At 46.8% G+C, this 20,021-nt stretch overlaps 1 protein-coding gene across 5 annotated transcripts in view; it reads right to left on the bottom strand.

The window, feature by feature from the left end:
* The window catches only part of LOC120247599 (phospholipid-transporting ATPase IB), a 583,538-nt gene that overhangs the window by 221,978 nt on the left and 341,539 nt on the right, over positions 1–20,021 (bottom strand). For all 5 annotated transcript variants that reach the window (XM_039255602.1, XM_039255593.1, XM_039255610.1 and 2 more), the window contains 2 exons: positions 8,708–8,891; positions 3,375–3,485 (listed from right to left, as the gene is read on the bottom strand). In XM_039255602.1, the coding sequence (XP_039111533.1) occupies positions 3,375–3,485; positions 8,708–8,891 (295 nt within the window). The remainder of the gene's footprint in view (positions 1–3,374; positions 3,486–8,707; positions 8,892–20,021) is intronic.

Consider the following 20,021-nt stretch of genomic DNA (forward strand, 5'->3'; position numbering starts at 1 on the left):
ATCCTGGCTGCATTATAGATGGTCGACGGGACAGAGCTGGTGGTCTTTTCTATCATGCGGGCAAGAAGTACTCAACAAAGGCAATCACGGAGGGAACGGAGAGCCAAGGTTTATGTATTTTTTGGTTTGCCTACTAACAGGGTGACCATGAAATCACTGACCCCATCATTTTGTTCCTATTTTTTAATCACTTGAACCAATGGTTACTTTGGCCTGCATAAATTTTATGAGACACGTCAAATAGCATTAAGGTTTGTCAGCAAGGAGCCCGTGGTACTGATATATAAACTGATCACATGTGACCTTCAAAGCACCGTGATGGCCATGCTCGAATTAGATCACTATCATTTCAGTAGAATATTTATGGCCTACTTATGGCCTATGAAGGGAAAGCTGTTATTCCACAAGGCCTTTGCTGTGTGAAAGGGAGAGGACTTGAATGCTTTCAATATAGGAGTGGCTAAATAGATTAAGAAGCCATTTTGTGACATACCAAGCATGAACCTGTATGTCACGATGGGGATGATCCCAAAAGTAGAGTGTTAAGTAGAACATGAGCTGCAGACCGCATTACAGACCAGTCGAGCACGTGTGCAAAAACAGTGATCTGCTTGTATATGTAAACATCTCCGCAAACACAGAAGAGGGTCATGAAAGAATATTCCGGAGAGAGCCGCGGGTGAGAGTGGAGGGAACGTTCAGTTTTTGTTCCGTATGGAAGTGAGGAAGGAGCTGTGTGTTCTGTAGAAAAAGCAAGTTTTATAGGTTAGTGTCACAGGTGAGCATCACAGGCTCGTAGGTCTTCCGTACGATCTTTTTGGGGAACTCAAATCATAATGATGTTCAAGATAACGCCTAAGACTCTGTAAGTGTGAGTGTGTGTGTGCACACGCGCGCACGCTCACCTGAGCAGGTTTTTTCTCTGCCAAATTGCTTTTAGCCTGTGTTTTTAAATGACTGATAGTTACAATGATCACAGGGCATTTAAGAGGAGAACTTTCTGGTGGTTGCAAGGGGTTTCTCCTCCCGCTACAAGGAAACCATGTGAGAGTAATAAATACCTAATAGAACTCAGTCTCAGCTAGTTATAAGGTGACCCCAAGAATGCAAAACTGTCTACTGCAAAGGAGCAAATCAAATTACGATAATCTTCGACCTTTAGGTTTGAAACACAGTAAAAGTTCCCGTTTTTAAAATTACACTTGCAGTGCGTGTTGCCGCTGCACTGATTCGATGCTCTGTCCGGGCTCAGTTGAGGATTTTGTTCTCTTGGCTTTCAAATTAAATCTCCAAGAAATACTGAGTAGAAAATGGAGATCTGAGCGGCGGAGACTTTGTTTCGTCTTGAAATGTTAGCAAGAATATTTAAAAAAAATTTTTTTTACCTTTATTTATTTTTGAGAGACAGAGAGAGACAGAGTGTGAGTGAGGGAGAGGCAGAGAGACATGGAGACACAGAATCCGAATCAGGCTCCAGGCTCTGAGCTGTCAGCACAGAGCCTGACATGGGGCTTGAACCTATAAACTGTAAGATCTGACCTAAGCCGAAGTCGGACGCTTAACCTACTGAGCCACCCAGGCGCCCCTCAAGAATGTTTTTTAAAGAGTGTTTACAGCTATGGTGCAGCCAGAATGGAAAAATTAAGGAACACACATGGCATTTTTCAGGGCTTCGATCCAGAAAGAATTTTCCAGACAGACAAAAATTGTACTCTTCTCATCCTTAGCCCTACTGAAGTTAAAAAAAAAAAAAAAAAGGCAAGACAGGAGGTGTGAATGACTCAGCCCTGCCCAGGAGAAGTTCTGGGAAGCCTAAGGGTTGGGGGCTTCATGTAAAATATCCTGATAAGAAGTCTAGACTATCTGTAGTTTGCTGATTTTGAGGAAAACCAGATTATTAAGAGCCCTTGTGAAGCCAACTGCTATGGGAGCTGAAAATGCATGTAAAACTCGGGTGGCGTGTGGGCCAGGGGCTCCCACTCTCCTGAAGGCCACAGCACTGATTATCTATGACCCCGAGTGACATTCAGGAGTGACCCCTACTGCAGAGGCAAAAAAAAAAAAAAAAAAACTGCGACAGAAACAGAAGAACATAGTTAAGTGCCCCCCTTCCAAAAAAATTAATAGTAACACAGACAAAAGGAAGGCAGAAACTATAAAACCCAGACACCTAGAGGTTCTTACTTGGCGTGGACTGAGCTGCACATTACAGCACATGGTAGCAAACATGGCGAGTAGGCTGCCTTTGTGCAAATTAGAAAAATGCATCTCTTTTTCCTGGTTTTCCTACATTTCTTCCCCATTTACCCCTTCGGCTGGGCAGGCTTGTGCAGTGAACAACCTGCACAACTCAGGAAAATTACTCACTAATAGTTCAGTTACAGAGTGAGTGATGGGAACCTTTGCGTTTGACCTGAATGTCTGATAGGAAAGGGTAGACAACTTGGTAAAGAAATGGCCAGTCAAATCACTTGTTAAATTTCCTGAGCTGAGGATATTAAAGAGCCGCATCAGGAAAAGCTGATCTATGCCTTGGTTATTATTTCTGCCAAGCACTGAGAAATCAGACACAAAATAACTCCTAACAGAATGCGGTATTACCACCATACGTATTAACGTTGCTTTTCTATTTCTCTGGAGTGACCGCCTGCTTCCTCTTTTCTAAATAGACCTGGAACTCTATCAGTCCCGACGGCCGCAGAGCCACCCCCTGCGGCACAGTTGTCCAGGTGGTGCTCCCACGGAGCTCAACCAGAAAGCGCCCGTTCCACTTTTTCCTGGGCTCACCCCTCTCCTGCGCTAGTCCCTCTCACAAGCAAAATAAGTGTGCCTGCAAGTGAATCAACATCTTGAAAACCAGCTTCGCAACCCAGTGAGTTCAGGAGGTATTTTGAATTACCTTATTTGCTTACTCCCCGCTGAATCCCAAACCTTCCCCATTTAGTTACGTATCATCCAACTATCCCAGAAGTGACGAATCAAGGCTTGGGTAACGTGGACGTTCCATGAGTAAAATAGCAACACATCAGGCTCTTTCATCGTAGGGAAGAGAAAGATGCCTGGCTGGCCTGGAAATGTCCCAGGGGCCACCAAGAAAGGTGCACGCATCTGCGGCCCAGGCGCTGACCACCCCGGGAGGTACGGGATGCAAGCGGCAGCGACGCTCCACTTGGGCAAGACGCCAAGGCCCCCTGCACCGTTACTCGGCCTGAGGACCTCCATCTGCAAGGTGCCCCCCGCTTCCAGGAGGTCACGTGTGTCACGGCTTTCCACAGGTCCCACCCACCTTTAATTTTCCATCAACAAGAGCCTTTCTTAAAATTACCTCAAATATGTGAAGGCCTTCCCGCAAGGAAAGGGCGAACCTTGCTCACCTCGATGATGTAGAGGACCACGTTCTTGTAGAAGCAGTACAGGATGCACTTGGTGACGCGACTGTAGCTCCAGGCGCCGTGAACCAGCAGGAGCTTCTCCAAGTAGGAAAACTGAGAAAGAGAAAAGAGCCATGTTCAGGAGGGTCCACCATTCAGGAAATCTGGTCACGGAACAGCCTTGGGAGACGGGTACAGTAGTAAGGAAAGTGGAGCGTGCGGATGCGCAGGTCACCCGAGGAAAACCACTCACTCCCGAGAAAAACTAAAGGCAAAGCTTTCAGGTGCAGGGAAGACGACAATCTCCTCTTAAATCTACCTAATTATTTTCCCCCGGCCGTGAGGGTAGACTTCCAGTGGTTATTCTCATGACATTCTGTTACATAAGTGCTTTTTTTGGGGGTGGGGGGCTCAACTCTTAGGAGAAGGTGACCACTTGAATTGGAAGAAGAGAAAAGCAACCAGATGCTTCTATTCAATCAGATTTCATGGTGACTTCAGGAGCAAGGGACAGCAACACCGGTGCACCACTACCGTTTTGACAAAAGGGACGCGCATATACCCATGAGCTCCCTCCACGGTCAGCCTGCAGGTCGAAAGCAACTACACGTGCACGGAGGTGCTCAGGGGCTCCCGCACACACACACCCTTCACTTCTACACTCACTGTGTCCTCCCGTTTTGCTTCCAACTAGGACAACATACTTTCTGCTGGAGTGCTACGCAGTCAAGAAGAACAAAGAACCGAGAAGCAGCGGATCTGAAGTTGACGGTGATGTCAAGGCTCTTGCCATCTGAAATGTTGAGCGATACCCCAATATTAAAGAAAATATTTGAACCTTCTTTGGGGCAGGAGGTCTTCGGGCATCACTGGAATCTTAGCCCCTCACCCTCCTCTTAGCCTGGTTTTGCCTTCTGTGTCCTACCTCACAAAGGTCCCCAAAGTGAACACTGAGCTAGAGGGAAGGAAGTGAGGTTGACTCTTCACTGTTGTTTGGTTTGGGGACGTGTCGTGCTGGGGTATGAATGCAGCACTAGGAGCAATCCTGTTTGGATTCACAATTTCTACACATTGACTAGCCTTGTATCACACTGAGGTCTCCCTCAGCTGCCTCAGGCCAAACCCTGAGTTTCCCACTCCCAAGTCACAGCCCGGTCCTCAGCCTCGTTCTCCTAGGAGAGATCATCAGGCTATACTGAGACTATCCACAGACACTAGAAACTCAAGAAACGACAGACGTTGGCGAGGATGCAGAGAAAGGGGCCACTTTTGCACTGCTGGTGGGAATGCAAACTCATGCAGCCACTCTGGGAAACGGTATGGAGGTTCCTCAAAAAGTTTAAATGAGAACTACCCTACGACCCAGCAACTGCACTACTAGGTATTTATCCAGGGGATACAAAAATGCGGATTCCAAGGGGCACACGCACCCTAGTGTTTATAGCCGTGCTAGATCAACAATAGCCAAATTATGGAAAGAGCACAAATGTCCATCAACTGAGTGGGTAAGAAGACGTGGTACACACACACACACACACACACAATGGAGTATTACTCAATGATCAAAAAGAATGAATTCTTGCCATTTGCAACAACATGGACATAACTAGAGTGCATAATGCTAAATGAAATAAGTCAGAGAAAGACAAATACCGTATGATTTCACTTATATGTGGAATTTAAGAAACAAAACAGATGAATGTAGGGGAAGGGAAGAAAAAAATAAGATAAAAACAGAGCGGGAGACAAACCATAAATCTTAAATTCTGAATTCTAGATAACAAACTGAGGGTTGCTGGAGGGAAGTGGGTGGGGGGATGGGCTAAATGGGGGATGGGCATTAAGGAGGGCACTTGTTGGGATAAGCACTGGGTGTTGTATGTAAGTGGTGAATCACTAAATTCTACTCTGGAAACCAATCCTACGCTGTATGTTAACTTACTTAAACTTAAATTTTAAAAAGTAGAGAGGCACCTGGGTGGTTCAGTCAGATGAGCGTCTGACTCTTGACTTCAGCTCAAATCATGATCTCAGTCTGTGACACTGAGCCCCATAAGGAGCTCTGCACTGACGGCGTGGAGCCTGCTTGGGATTCGCTCTCTCTCTTTCACTCTGCCCCTCCCCTCTCTCTTTCTCAAAATAAATAAATATTTTTTAAAGTAGAGAGTGATTCATGCAAAAAAAAATTCTGTTGATACGGCAAACTGCCTATTAATTTCTGATCACTTTTGAAATTAAATTTAACTGGGGTGCCTGGGTGGCTCAGTCAGTTAAGCGTCCAACTTCGGCTCAGGTCGTGATCTCACGGTTTGTGGGTTCGAGCCCCGCTTCGGGCTCTGTGCTGACGGCTCAGAGCCTGGCCTGCTTCGGATTCTGTGTGTCCCTCTCTCTCTGCTCCTCCCCTGCATGCTCGTGCTCTCCCTCTTTCTCTCTCTCTCTCAGAAATAAATACAACATAAAAAATTTTTTGAAATTAAATGTAACTGTAGAAAAGAAAATCTCTGACTAGAAATGTAGTATTTAAAAAAAAAAACAAACATTTTCTTTCAAGAGGAAATCACATAATAGTCTCCACAAGCCCTAAAGACCTGATACGATGTCACGTTTCATGAGATCTCCCAGGAGATGGGGGTGAGGCGGTCACCCCACTACATACTCTGAGAGCTAAATGGCCACTTCGAAATGCCAGGAGTCGGTGCATATGGAAAAAGAAAACTCCCCATAAAAGCTCATTAAGGATTCCAAGGGGGATTGGGGAATCATAAAATAGCTGGCTAAACAAATAAAAAGGAAGTTTGCATTTGACCTGGACCCCCTGATGTTAAACTTCGGTGGGCACAGAGAACATCTGCTGGAGTCATCCGGAACGGCTCAACTGGAGCGCTGCGACCATCTGCTTTCAGGAAATATATATACATATATATCTCCTACATCAAAATGCTATTTTCATGAGGTCGTCCAAAAAACGTTAAGAAGGTAGGGGGCAGGAACAGCCCTGTCCTGAGGAGAGCGGCAGCGAGGGCGGAGGCGCCGGATTCCAGTCCCCAGCGCAGGCTGCCCACGGGCAAGACAGCAGCACACGGGCGGCCGGCTCTGTGGATAAAAGCGCAGGCAGGCAGAAAAGCAGTGCATCCAGAGCTTGGCCTCTTGAGTCATTTCCCCGCCAAGGACGGGCCTGGGAGCTCCCTGTTTTTCTTCTGTGCACAGCCTTCCGGGGCACTTCCTCAAAGATCCGAGCAAAAACGTGTTCATCCACCCACGTGAAATAAAAAGACCAAGCGCAAGAGGTTAACGTCCACCAGACATGTTTGTCGTTCCGCTGGGGGCAAGGGCGCGCCTCAAATCGGGGTGTCTCTAACGCCTCGCCAAAGTGGCAGAGGCCCAGGTCGGGCGGGAAGGGGCAAGGCGAGGAGCAAGGGTGCCGGAGGCCATGGGACCCCTCCCCTAATCACGGGCAGGAGGAACAACGAAGCCGGGGGCCACGCATCAGTTCCCTTGGCGGTGGCTATTACACCGGAAGGGCACGGAGACCCCTCGCTCTACCTCTCTCCCCCTCCCTACCCTGCTTTGATGCTTTCCACCTGAAGACAGCAATCACTGCTCCGGATTCCACAGCCTGTTAGTGCACAGTTTCAATAAAGCAGGTCATAGAATCTCCCTTCCCCAGACATTTTAAAGAAAAAGACAGACAAATATTTGCCTGGAACTCCTAGGAAACCTCTAAGGGTCCCTTCCAGCCACATGATGCTATAACTCAAGTATTTAATAATGCTGGGGTGTATAACAACCACAGTTGCTGACAGACTACAGGAAGCGGGAGTCTCACAGGCCTCGGAGTGGTTGACTCCGGAAAGTGAATGGGCAGGTGTGTGGGGCTGGTCCCCCAAGGTCACGGGCAGGTCTGGTGTTCTCTGACCCCGGGTGCTCAGCCCGAAGGCAGGTTACCTAATGTGAAGGAGCCCCCGTGTTCCCACCTGTAAAATCAGAATTCCTTCCCCAACCGACTTTAGCAATTACCTTGAGGATTTACTTGAAATCAACAGAGAAACAAGCTTGATCTCATGTACTTTCCAGAGCCAGGAGGATTTGGCAAATTCCTGCCTGTGTTTGCAGAACCACAAGCTGGGAGGGAACCTGAGAGGTGATCTAATGCAGAAGCCCACTCCGGGGAGGTGAGCCCCAACGCTGCGCCGGGCCAGCCTGCAGCCCTGGCATTGCTGGAAGCTCTCTCACATTTTATATGCAGCCCCTGATTTCAGCTTGAAGGGAGAAAAGGCCATTACTACTTGTGTTCACGTGATTAAGGCTAACACACAACTTGAAATGACAAAACACTGGCTAAACCACCAAACGAGCAGGCATTTTATGACAAGTGACTGTAACCTGCAGACAGGAGGAAATGACCAGTGTCTGTGGTGAGGGCTAGATTTTCTGGATGATCAAGCAGGGCAAATGATCTAGATGATGCCACACCTAAGGTGAGGAGGCTGGCTATTTTCCTTCCGTTTTTGGCCATCTTTGAGGAACAAACATTTCTTTCATCGTCAGGTCATCTGTCCGGTTAACTACAAAGTACATTAGGAACCTCTGCAGGCAACACATGATCCAGTGAGGAACGGCCTGGCCTGATGCCAGGAGGCTGTTTGCTATTGCCCTGGGGGGTTCATCTCCCAGAGGCAGCTCTGGGCAGCACCCTGGTTGTGGCTACAGAGAGGGTGGCTGGTGGCTGTAAACCACTGCTCTCCCCTGACCTTACATGCCTGATGAGACAGTGTTCTAGCACCTTTTGGAAGGAGAGAGATCTGGGATGGGGATGGTAGAGAAGTGAGGCTGTGAGCACGGCCGTTCCGGAGCACGGGATGGTGGAGGGGACAGGGCTCGCCGCAGATGGGCGTTGAGGGCGAGAGAGCATCACCGGCAGGATCAGAGGCCTATCTGTCAGGACGACGCCTGGTCAGGAGCACAGAAGGCTCCACCAACCTCCCCGCCGGCAACAGCAGCCGCAACAACCGCAACAGCCAGCAGCGCAGGGCCTTCAAACTGCATAAGATCAAGGCTGCAGAGAAATCCAAACTCTCTGGCCAGGGTGTCTAGACAGCCTCAGGAGGGTGGCAGAGCTCTCGGGGCTGGACTGACGGTCGAGCACCGGCCAGGCCTCGGTGCCCAGGGGACACCTGTGCTGGTGGACGGGACGGCGGTCGACACGCCCCTTGACCCGCGTGAGGCCTCGGCGCCTGCCCGCCCCCACCCCTGACCCCCGCAACCCACGCGAGGCTTCGGCACCCGCAGCCCCACCACCCGCGCGAGGCCTCAGCGCCCGCCCACCGCCCCCCCACCTGCGCGATGGCGTAGTCCGAGTTGTTGGTGGCCTGCATGCCCTCATTGCCGCTGATCCCCACGCCCACGTGCGCCGTCTGGATCATCCCCACGTCGTTGGCCCCGTCCCCGATGGCAAGGGTGATGGCCTTCACCCGCTTCTTGACCACGTCCACTATCTCGGACTTCTGCAGGGGGGACACTCTGTAAGAGAGGAAAGAGATGATGACTGGATGCGTCGTTCCAGAGCCAACAGCCTTAATCGACACTTAGCTGCATTAAAAGGGCAGTTATTGGCCCATTTCCAAATCCACTACATCCATTTTCTGCTCATGCGCAAAGAAGCTTTCAGAAAACAGTGGCCTGTGGCTTTCAAGTGGTTGCCAACTTCACAGCTGAAACACACAAGTCAAAACTAACTTAAAACACAGCCCGTTTGTAACCACTCTGTCCGGCGATAAACATTTGTGCAAACTCCCCAGGGGCACATGTGCCACCCCCCCCTCCCCAAGATAAAGGCAGGGAAGCGAGTTACAGAGGTCTTAGGAGATGGTACACAACCCAGGATGGCGAGGGAACTGTGTGTGAAATGTGCCTCCGCACAAAGGAAGGGAACTGGCCCAGCCTGAGGGGCGCACAAAGAGGAGGCGTGTAAGGGAGAAGAACGCCTTTCCCTCCCCCACGTCAGTGACGAGACACTGTCTCAAGGGCATCAAGGCAAAAGGATTAGAAGGGGGGTCATCGGGACAGAAGGTCTACCAACGGGGAAGTGGGCAGAAGCACAGCCCAGAGGAAGACCGGGCAGCCCCTGAAAGAAGAGGGGTTGTTTCCGCAAGGACTCAAAGGATGGGCGCCAGTTCTTGTAAGCCCTCAAGTCATCTGGGAAGAAGACCCAAGATAAACCTGTGGGCTCCAAAACACAGCAATGTAATTATAATGAAGTATTTGTTCAGAGCGTAAGACCAGATAATACAACGATGTGACAAAACTACTAGTACCTCGGGACTGATTTATCTTAAATTCCGAACTGGTAAAGCTGGTAGTCACTTAGCGAAATTTATGCGTGAACTCAATGACTGACTGACACTCTCTCTCTCTCTCTCTCTCTCTCTCTCTCTCTCGCGCGCGCGCACACACACACACACACACACACACACACACACACACACACACATTAAAAGGCCTGTCCGGGTCTCCTGGAGGTAGAGGCCTGCACCCACATAGGTTCTGTACATGTAAACTGGAAGACACTCAAGAACTTGCTCAGTAGGACTGTGACTTCTCATCTCACCCCGGACCTCCAAAAACATCGATTTCTGCGCAAAACTTAAAATTTACCTTCCATTTAACTTTACCAACCCAGAGACCTATCTGCGTCTGCTGAGACCGCACTGAACGTAAAGCCCAGGTACTCGGGAAGCCTTCGCTCAAAGGAATGAAATTTAGCAAATGAGAAAAACAGAATCTATGGGTTGAAAGGCTTTTAGAAGCCACGTGGTATAATCTATCTCCTTAATCGTTTTCAGGGTGGCTTTCAACAATGGGAGCATATTGCCTCCTAGGGCAACTGCAACCACTAAAAACCATCATTACTTCTTTTTTGTGGTTGATAACCTAAGCCTACTTCAAAGCACTAGTTCTGTCTTCTGCATTCGGCTAGAACAAAGATAACTCTTCTTTCAAATGTCAGGAAGGCTGGACTAGGAAGGCACCCATCCCATCTTCCCTCCCACAGTCCGGGGTCTGCCACTTCAACAGTCCCAGGTCCTCAACCCATTGTTGACAGACATGCATCAGGACTTCCAAATAGCTTCCAAGTATGATCTTGGACTTGCTCATAGACAGCTATGAGCAGAACAGAACAGAATCACCATCTCCCTGGTAGCAGATGCCAGACTTACTTTAATGCAGCCTGACGTGAAATTACTGGAAGCTTTACTCTGTTTGTCACTGACCCTCCGTCACCTAGACATAAGCAATTTTAATAGACAGAGACAGAAACCTTAGCTCTTCCTTCCACATTTCTGCAAGGGCTACTTGGAGCCAAGGGCTGACCTTGACATTCCTCTCTCATTCAACTCCTGATGGGCAGACAGAGCCCACATTTCTAATCTGCTACAAAATGGGATTCCATTTCATCTCTAAGCTCAAGAGAAACAGAGGTCCAATATGGTACAGAGACATCAAGGTAGGATTCAAAGTTAAATAACGTGACCTACTGTTCGCCATACTATTTAAACAGAAGAAATAATTCTGAGTCCTTGTCTTCCCATCGATGAAATGGGGAAAATGAGAGCCCACCTCATGAGATGACTGATATATTTACGTGAAGTCATTATGTTAACTTGCCAGTGTGAGACAAATGTTATCTCCTACCCCATCTGCGAAACTTCAATTGCTGGAAAAGATCGGACACATCTGAGAACTGCAAACCATCTAACTGGGCTGCAGCGGGAAATTATTGATTTTCAAGGGAAAACCAGGGAGTAGTACAAAATACCAGCTTGAAGGAGCTCACAGTTCCAATAGTAGATCATGCTACATTCCTTTTTATGACATATCTTTGTGAAGCCGAGTTTTCACGGCTGCTATGATAAAAAGCAGAAATCAATAGGAAATAGGAAATGAGGGGTGCAACAGTCATACTCACTTCAAGGTATGAGAAGTTGTGCAAGGCTCAACAGGTGCACCATGCCATAGCCTTGGTGAGTGATTGGGGTTGTTAAGGGTGAAACAAAGTATTATTTTTTTCCAGCTATGTCCATGATTGTTTCAAATGTCTACTGGGTGCCTGGGTGTCTCAGTCGGTTAAGCATCCGACTTCAGCTCAGGTCATGATCTCGAGGTCCGTGGGTTCAAGCCCTGCGTCGGGCTCTGTGCTCACAGCTCATTAGCACACAAAGGCTTCTTCAATTGTTTGACCTTATCTCCCTCACAATTAGAAATTTCTCAGTGTTCTCTCTCGCGCTAGGGGCTTTGCAAAGGAATTACTGAGCCGCTATGGTCCAGTGAATGCAGAGTCTGGGAGCCTCTGCACTGATCCCTTCTCCCCACGATTACAGCACTCACTCTTCAAATACAGTCATTCACTCACTGAAGTCGAACTTCACTGTGGCGTTTAATCAAGTGTTAGATCTTGAACTCTTCTGTATCCATTGGCAGATCACAGGAGCACATAGGACAGACACACGACCCCGTGGGGAGCCTGGGGCGACAACTCCTTGAGACTCTCCTGGCCCCCCAAGTCATCAAGTAAGCTGGTCTCTTTGGCAGCTGACCTGCAGTGATTCAGAGCAAAGGGAGGTGTGCAGGGCAAAAGGGGAGTTTGCAGAGCAGAAATTCAGCCACAAGAACACGGTGCGGTGGGAGGCTGGAAGGCTGTGGCTTAGGGAAGCCACTAAACAAGGCCACGCTTCTCTTTGATGTTAAAGGTGTTTTGTTTTGTGTTATTTTTCTAAATTAGGGGGTGTAGCAACAAGCCAACCAACAGGAGACAAGTAGCAAGTCACACACAGTCACTGCATTTGCCACTCTGGGCTTTGAATCTCAAACGAGTCAAGTCATGATTCTGATGGCTTTGAACAAACTCTAGGCAAGTCCAACAGCTGCTCTGTCCCAAAAAAGCAAGAATAAAGGGAAAATCGGACTGGGATATATAAACCGAATCATATCCCTGCATTTTAGAGGCATCAAATTCTCATCAAGGATTTAGTATGCCCTCGGCTGCGATGCCTTGAGAAAATACATTTCTAGCACACAAGAGGGGTTCAAAACAGATGTCAAACAGCTAATTTCCACTGAACGGAATAGGCACCATTACGTTTCAGCAATACGTGGTGTTTTCGTAGGCCAAGTTGCCACGAAGCACAAACCAGCTCTTTTTTAATCTTAATTTGTAACCTGGAATCACATGTCACACTTAAGTGTTCCCAGCATATAGTACATTCAACCCATATAATAAGAATTCCAGACCACATCTGAGCTAAGCTAGGCACTTGGGACACTTCCATAACTATTTTAGTGCCTTATGAACAAAAATATAAAATCAAAGATCTTTAATCAACTGGAGAGATATTCTACCTACTTTTTTGGCGAACACAATAGAGCCTAAAATTAAAAAAAAAAAATAAGTTTTCCTTTCGAGACTTAAAAAAATACAGTATCCTGGAGTATCTAATTTCACAGGATAGGTGTTCCTGAAATTTTAAAATGTACTTTCTGAAGCTATTTTGACTATAATGCTTACATAGACCTTTGGTAACTGCTTTTCTAGAATTAATGATCATGCATTAATTCATCTGAGCTACAAAAGCCCTGGTCTGAGCACGAGTTTCTGAATTCTGACTTGCGATATCATCTGAGCAAATTTCAGGAAATCCCTTCCTTCTCAGAGCCCAGAAGCCTCATTTGTAAAGCGGGGTGAAGGGGGAGAGGCCAGAAACTCCACCCGGGGGCACCCAGGAGAACTTCAACTAGAGCCGCAACACTTACTCATTAACCCGATTCACTAAACGCATTTACTAATCGGACTCTCAAATTTATTTATTCCGCGTAGAAAGTCCTATGACAGAAAAGGAAGTTTGAAGACCATCGGCCTAGGTCAGTGAGTCTCAAAGTGTTAAGTGAGCACCAGAATCACTTAGAGCACTTGTAAAAATACAGGTTGTGATGCAGACATGTGCACTCGACAAACTCCCGGGTGAAGGTGATGTTGTTTGCATATGAGCAGAACCGAAGTTGTCAACACTGACCTGGACAAGATCACAAGATCCCTCTTGTTCAAATGGTGTAATTAGCTGGGCTAACATTTCCGAAGCACAAGATACATGTGAAAGGTATCATTAACAATTAGCAGGAACGCTGAATCCCATCCCCCTTTTTTCAAGCTTTGTATGTTCTTCTTTCCTTTCTTTTTTTTTTTTTAAGTTTCTTTCTTTATTTTGAGAGAGAGAGAGAGAGAGAGAGAGAGAGACAGAGAGAGAATCCCAAGCAGACTCTACGCTGTCTGCACACAGCCCGATGTGGGGCTCAAAGTCACAGACTGTGAGATCATGACCTGAGCCAAAACCGAGTCGGATACTTAACTCTCTGAGCCCCCTGGGTGCCTTCTTCTTTGCTTTTAACCCTCAACCAGGAAATACCAACTAGGGTTGGAATTTCATTTAAAATAGTCTTCCAATCTGAGTGTTTCACATAAGAGGGTGAGAGAGAGGAAATAAACTAACCAAAATTTGGTCTACAGGACTTTGTAAGTTGTTTTTAATGATGCAGAAGCCAACACCTGTGATTTAATTTGTGCAAATGTCCATTTTCCCATTAATTTGAAGATAACATCCTTAAGAAAGCAATTGTTTCATTAAAAAAACATTAAAATATTACCCCTTATAGCTTTCAGTAATCTTAAACGTTTAAAAAACTGTGACATCTTAAAAAAAATCTCAGTTTGTAGATACGAACACCTAACATAGAAGTCTAAATGTCAGCCAGAGCATCATCTGATTCTTGATTTCGGTTTGGGTCGTGGGATTGAGCCCTGTGTTGGGCTCTGCGCTGAGCATGAAGCTTGCTTGAGATTTTCTCTCTCTCCCTCTGTCCTTCTCCCCCACCCACGTTTTCTCTTTGAAATTAAAAAAAAAAAAAATGTCTAAAATCTAAAAACAATTAAACCATCCTATGTGTCTGTTTAATAAGGGCTTTCAGGGCTGACCAATGCCCATCTTGACCTCTGTGTTCCTTCCTTAGATGCATTTAGTGCACTGACGCAGAGCCTCCTGGGAAGGTTTCCCCTTCTGGAACATTCTATCCCCGTGCTCTGACCCAAAATGTGTGACTCTCAAATTTAATCTCATGTCTCAGTTCTTAGTGCATCGCACAGTAGCCCCTAGGTCAAAAGCTAATAATGTTGGCAGATTGGGACAGTCCCTAGATCAGAGAGACAGACAGAGGCTGCAGGGGAAGGGGGAGAGGGGGAAGGGGGGGAGGCGAGAGGGTATGTCTGAGCAGACCCAACAGGTACCTGAGGCTAGTTGACGTGTAGGCACAAAGAAGTGACATTTAAACTCACTCAGTGCTTCTCGATTAGACTTAAGTGCTCCCTTGTTATAAAAATGTACATACAGAGGGGTGCCTGGGGGGCTCAGTTGGTTAAACAAACATCCGACTTCGGCTCAGGTCAAGATCTCACAGCCTGTGAGTTCGAGCCCCACACTGGGCTCTGTGCTGACAGCTGGGAGCCTGCAGCCTGCTTCGCGTTCTGTGTCTCCCTCTCTCTCTGCTCCTCCCCCATCTCTCTCCCCACACCTGGAAAAAGAAATAAATTAATAAATTAAAAAAAATTTTTTTTAATGTACACAGAGAAAGGAGCTATCATATTCATGAGGAAACCATGAGATGGTGCCTCAGTGTCTTACAAAGATGAAGCTGAAGACACAGTTCAGGTTTTATTACAGAGCTTCAGGGCCTGACCACGAGGCAGCCTCACAGAGTTGGGAATAGGGCACAGCACATTCTCAAAAGCAGAATGAGTGCTTATCGAGAAAAACTACCATCCGTGAGATAATGGGTTGGCCAGGGTAGCACCATATGCCTTGTTCTGAATGAGCAACATTCACAGACTTTCAGGGATGAGCGTGTTTGGTTTTGGTGGCTCTGACGGTGAAGGGACCCCCCCCCCCCCAGCATTTCTTCCAAAATCTGAGGCATTATGGAGGGCGTCCTGTGGAGGGATTTCTCTCCATCCTTAAAATTTTCAAACCATATTTAGACAAATATAAAAGACGAGGTTCCCAACAAAATGCTATACGACTGAAGTTACTGTTCTTTCCCCAACCTTGTAAGAGAGCTGCCTCATAAAAGAGCAGACAGGATGACAGACCACAAGCGGGAACATCACGGACACCAACATTTCAAGAATTGATCCCAGGGGGCGCCTGGGTGGCTCAGTTGGTTAAGCATCCAACTTTGGCTCAGGTCATGATGTCAGGGTTTGTGAATCAGAGCCCTACATCAGGCTCCACACTGACGGTGCGGAGCTTGCTTGGGATTCTCTCTCTCTCTCTCTCTCTCTCTCCCCCTTCTGTGCTCTCTCTCAAAAACAAATAAATTTAAAAAAAAGAAAATTAAGAAACAAATAATTGATCCCAGAATTATTTAACAGGTATATCTCTTTCAGTCAACTCAGTGTATCCAGTGTAATGACTTTACCACTATGGGGGATGTATTTGCCTCCCTCAATTTCACCTTGTCCTTCTTTTCCCTCCTTCCCTCTCCATACTCTAGCCTACATGCTAACCCAGCGGTTTATATGGTGGACATTCAATAAATGGTGACTACCAAAATCATGATTCTAAGGCTAATGAGATCTCTAACCATAAGTATGCATGATGGGAAAAATACAGTTCTATTTAGAGTACATTAACTTTCATACAAATGGGAACATGCTATTGGTGTATGACCCTGAAAGAGTACTTCTACTCACAGATGGAGAGACTGAAAGGGGTACAAAACACTGTGTGCCTCTGCGAGATCTAAATCCATCGCCCACGGAGAGGAGTTCAAGACACCCCACCTTTTCCTATGGTCTAGGGATGGATACCGTTCCCAAGCTTTCTGACCAAATTTGCCACTGGTCTTGATTCTGTTTTCTACTAGTATCCTTAAAACACTACAGGCTTTTTGTGACGGCTCCTAATGACACGTAGCAGGCAATGATCGTTGGCTTCCCATAGGGCTTTCCTGGGAAGGGCTAACACCGAAGCCTGGTCTTCTCCCGCCCCCACCTCCCCACCTCTTTCGATCCGAATGCTTGGACTATGATAAAGCAATAGTCAGTCCCTAAGCATCATCTTGCATAAGTGCTTTGAGGACTTAACACAGACTGGCTCACCAAGTCTCTTCAACCAGTCTCGGGATGTCGGGTGACATAAACCATCCAAACAAAGTCTTTATATGTAAGCACCTCACCACCTATTTATTTGCTCCTTGCACAGTGATTTAAGCCTAAAATCATAGTCTACCACAATCTCGAATTCCTACCTACCTTTGCCTTATTAACAACCTCTCAACACAGTACCCAGTAGAATAAGCATTGGACTTGCTGGTTGAATAAAACGATGGACCTAGATCTCATTACTGGTGATACAAATCTGCATGAAGGAACTCTGAACCCAAATAGGGTCCAGCCACCCTTGAGAAATACAGGTCAGCATGGCCACAGGGTCAGCAGGGCAGCTGATGGGAAGGCTCAGGTGGCCCTGCTTATTTTGGGGATGTTCTGATAACATTCCCTGTATGAAAGTTGTCTCCCTTCAGTGACACTGAGGGCTGCATGCTTGCTGCACTGTGCTACTTCAGGCGACAAACAGCTGTGCTAGCCATGTATCTTGGTGGTGCAATTCTACAGTCATTTTAGGGATTTAAATTTGTTTTGAAGTTTATGTATTTATTTTGAGAGAGAGAGAGAATGAGAGAGGGGAGGGGGATGGGCAGAGAGAGGAGGGAGAGAGAATCCCAAGCAGGCTTTGTACCAACAGAGCAGAGGCCGATGCAGGGCTCAAACTCACGAGCCTTGAGATCATGACCTGGGCCAAAATCAAGAGCCAGAGGCTCAATCGACTGAGCCACCCAATGCCCTAGTCACTTTAGGAATTTAACACATATATTTGGGCATATATTAAATTCAAATTGGAGAAAGCTTAACATTTCCAAAGCATCCCAAAATTACAAAAATTATTTTCAGCATGGTTTAAGTATTAAGTTTTTCAAAAATACTAAGGTTAAATGTTTCCACACTCCAGAATGGACTTCAACTTCCAGAAACAGGAGATGAGCTCTCCTTCACTCCCTCTCCTGGCCCTTCTCTCAGGAGGGGCAGCCAGGCAGGCTGGACTCGAGAGAGAATGTGAGAGCTTTTTAAAATACTATTTATATAAATTTGCCACTATAACAATATATTAACAGTAACAACTAATGGTTTCCTTGTTGTTTAAAAAGTTCACTTAACTCCTCCAGTATTTAATTTTATAGCTTTAAGGGGTTGCTGATAGTCTCAGTGTTACACACACGTGTGCCCACACGCATGCACACGCACGCGTGCAAGCATGCTGTGCAAAATGCGGTCTTGATTCTCCTCAGTATCAAATTCTGAAAAGCAATCTTGCCAGAGCCTTAATCAGAGGATTCTGCATTTTTTCTCTGGATGCATTACCCAGAGCTTAAACATGAAGGATGTTATGACTAAACACCTAAAGTCACACTCATATGGCCCCAAATCTCGATTCCAAAATCTAAAAACTCTCAACCAACACGAATTTTCAAGGGGGGAAAAAAACCCAAATGACTGATCTGGGGACAGGGCAATATGTTTATCACTGATCTCAATTACTCCCTGCCTGGTGACGGCCTTCGCTGTCCTGTGAGCATTCTCTTCTCCCCAGCCTCGGAGGCAGACATCAACCGTAGCACAGTTGTGAGTCGTGAGCGAACATGATATTCTTCATTCACCGAACAGAAACCTTATAACCTGACCTTGCGTTCTGGCCATAAATGCCGCCTGGGCAGCTGAGGCTTTCCGAGTGGCCCTCGAGAAAGGGAGGACACCCTGTCTGCCGAGATCAGTTTACTCTGCGACCAGAAAGGGCTCACTTTGAAATAAGTATCCCCTGCTTGGGGGCTCAGAATTTATGCATCTGTACTTGTGTCCATGACAATTTTATTGCACGTCCAGGAAACAGAGCAGTTAAAGTGGCGCTCAGACAGGAGTCTAGCTTCTGAAAACCTAACATCGCCACTAAACGATGCCGAATATATTAAGACCCGGGCCACCACATTTGATGTAAAAATTTAATAGGCCGTACGCTGTGAATTACATCCAGGTTTATATGTACTGAAGTCCACTGGCTGTAGTCTGTTTCTTCCTGTGCTAGGCTGAAAAGACGGGCCCAGACCAGGAAGGCTGGGATTTAAATAAGAGATATTAGATCCTTCTGTTCCCAGGCTGAAACAGGGATTAGAATAACACATTTAAATACCTTAATGTTTTTAGCACAAAAAGCATTAATTCGATACTCTGCTTCCTTGAAATGCTTTATTAAAGCCCCCCAAACTCTCTCAGGAGTGCCTGCCTTCCTTGGGGTTAACATACATTTATTGTTCTCCACTGCAAGTTTCACTAGTATTTCAAAACAGTGTGCCTGGCCTTTGCTGTGGGGAGAGTGGGAATAGGAAACAGAACCAAGGGGAAAGCTGAGAAGGCTTTGAGTTTTGACATTTCAGAGCAAGCTTATAGCTCCTTCAGGACCAGGCACCATGAGCTCACGCACCACTAAAAATAAATGACGACCAAGACGCTTAAAAGACTGATTTTAATCAGGCCTGCCCTTCACCTATCACCTGTCACAAAGGTCACCAGATTACCAACCCAAAAAAGAAGCCAAATTGTAACAACTGCACTCTGGCAAAAGTGGGGCAGCCTGTCTGCCTCTCGACCTTGACCCCAGACCTAGTCCAAGCAATCAAGAGCCTTAAGAGCCACAGGGATGGCAGTGACCAACACCATATGCACCCACTCTCCCAAGTTTGAAAATCTGGGCATGGAGTTTGCTGGGTAGAAATGCAGAGAAGTTAGACAGAACGCTTTCTCCCTAAAACCATATACCCCTTCTCAAACCTAAAGCCTGTATTTACTAATCCTTGACCTCAAAAGCAAGAAAGGATAATGCTTTTCTAGGGGTACATTTGTCCAAACCCAAAGAATGTACACCCAGAGTTCACTCTAATGTACTCTATGGACTCTGGTTAATAAGGATGGGCCAATGTGAGCTCATCAATGGTAACAGAGGTCCCATTTTCGGGGGGATGTCGCTGGTCGGGGAGGCTCTGCATGTGTTGTAAGCTTCTCTGTACCTTCCACTTCGTTTTGCTGTGAACCTCAAATTGTTCCAGAAAAAAAAGTCCATCGGGGAGGAGGGAGGAAGGCAGCAGCATTCTACTGTTGCCAAAGCAGGACATGAAAATGACGCCTGCCGGCTCTCTACGTCTGCTCAAGTCTGGGACAGCGGCCGATAAAGACCGGTGGATACCCGGCTGGTGGGGCAGGAGGGAGCGGGGTGGAGTGACTACCCACATGGGGGTCTGCACAAAGACAGAACATGAGCCCCAAGATGGTGCGCACCCACGGAAGAAATCAACTGCAACAGCTCAGTCGTAGAGTGATGAACTTTGCCTACTGCAAGTTTGACTTGTAACTTGCTCTTCTAACTGATGGAAGACATAAGAACACTTCTTCGGACAAGGTCTGGTCTGGAATACAGTCGGCTGGGTGGTACTTCTGTCTCC

Source organism: Hyaena hyaena, unplaced genomic scaffold (genome assembly GCF_003009895.1).
Source record: "Hyaena hyaena isolate Hyena2069 unplaced genomic scaffold, ASM300989v1 scaffold_11, whole genome shotgun sequence".
NCBI classification, from domain to species: domain Eukaryota; kingdom Metazoa; phylum Chordata; class Mammalia; order Carnivora; family Hyaenidae; genus Hyaena; species Hyaena hyaena.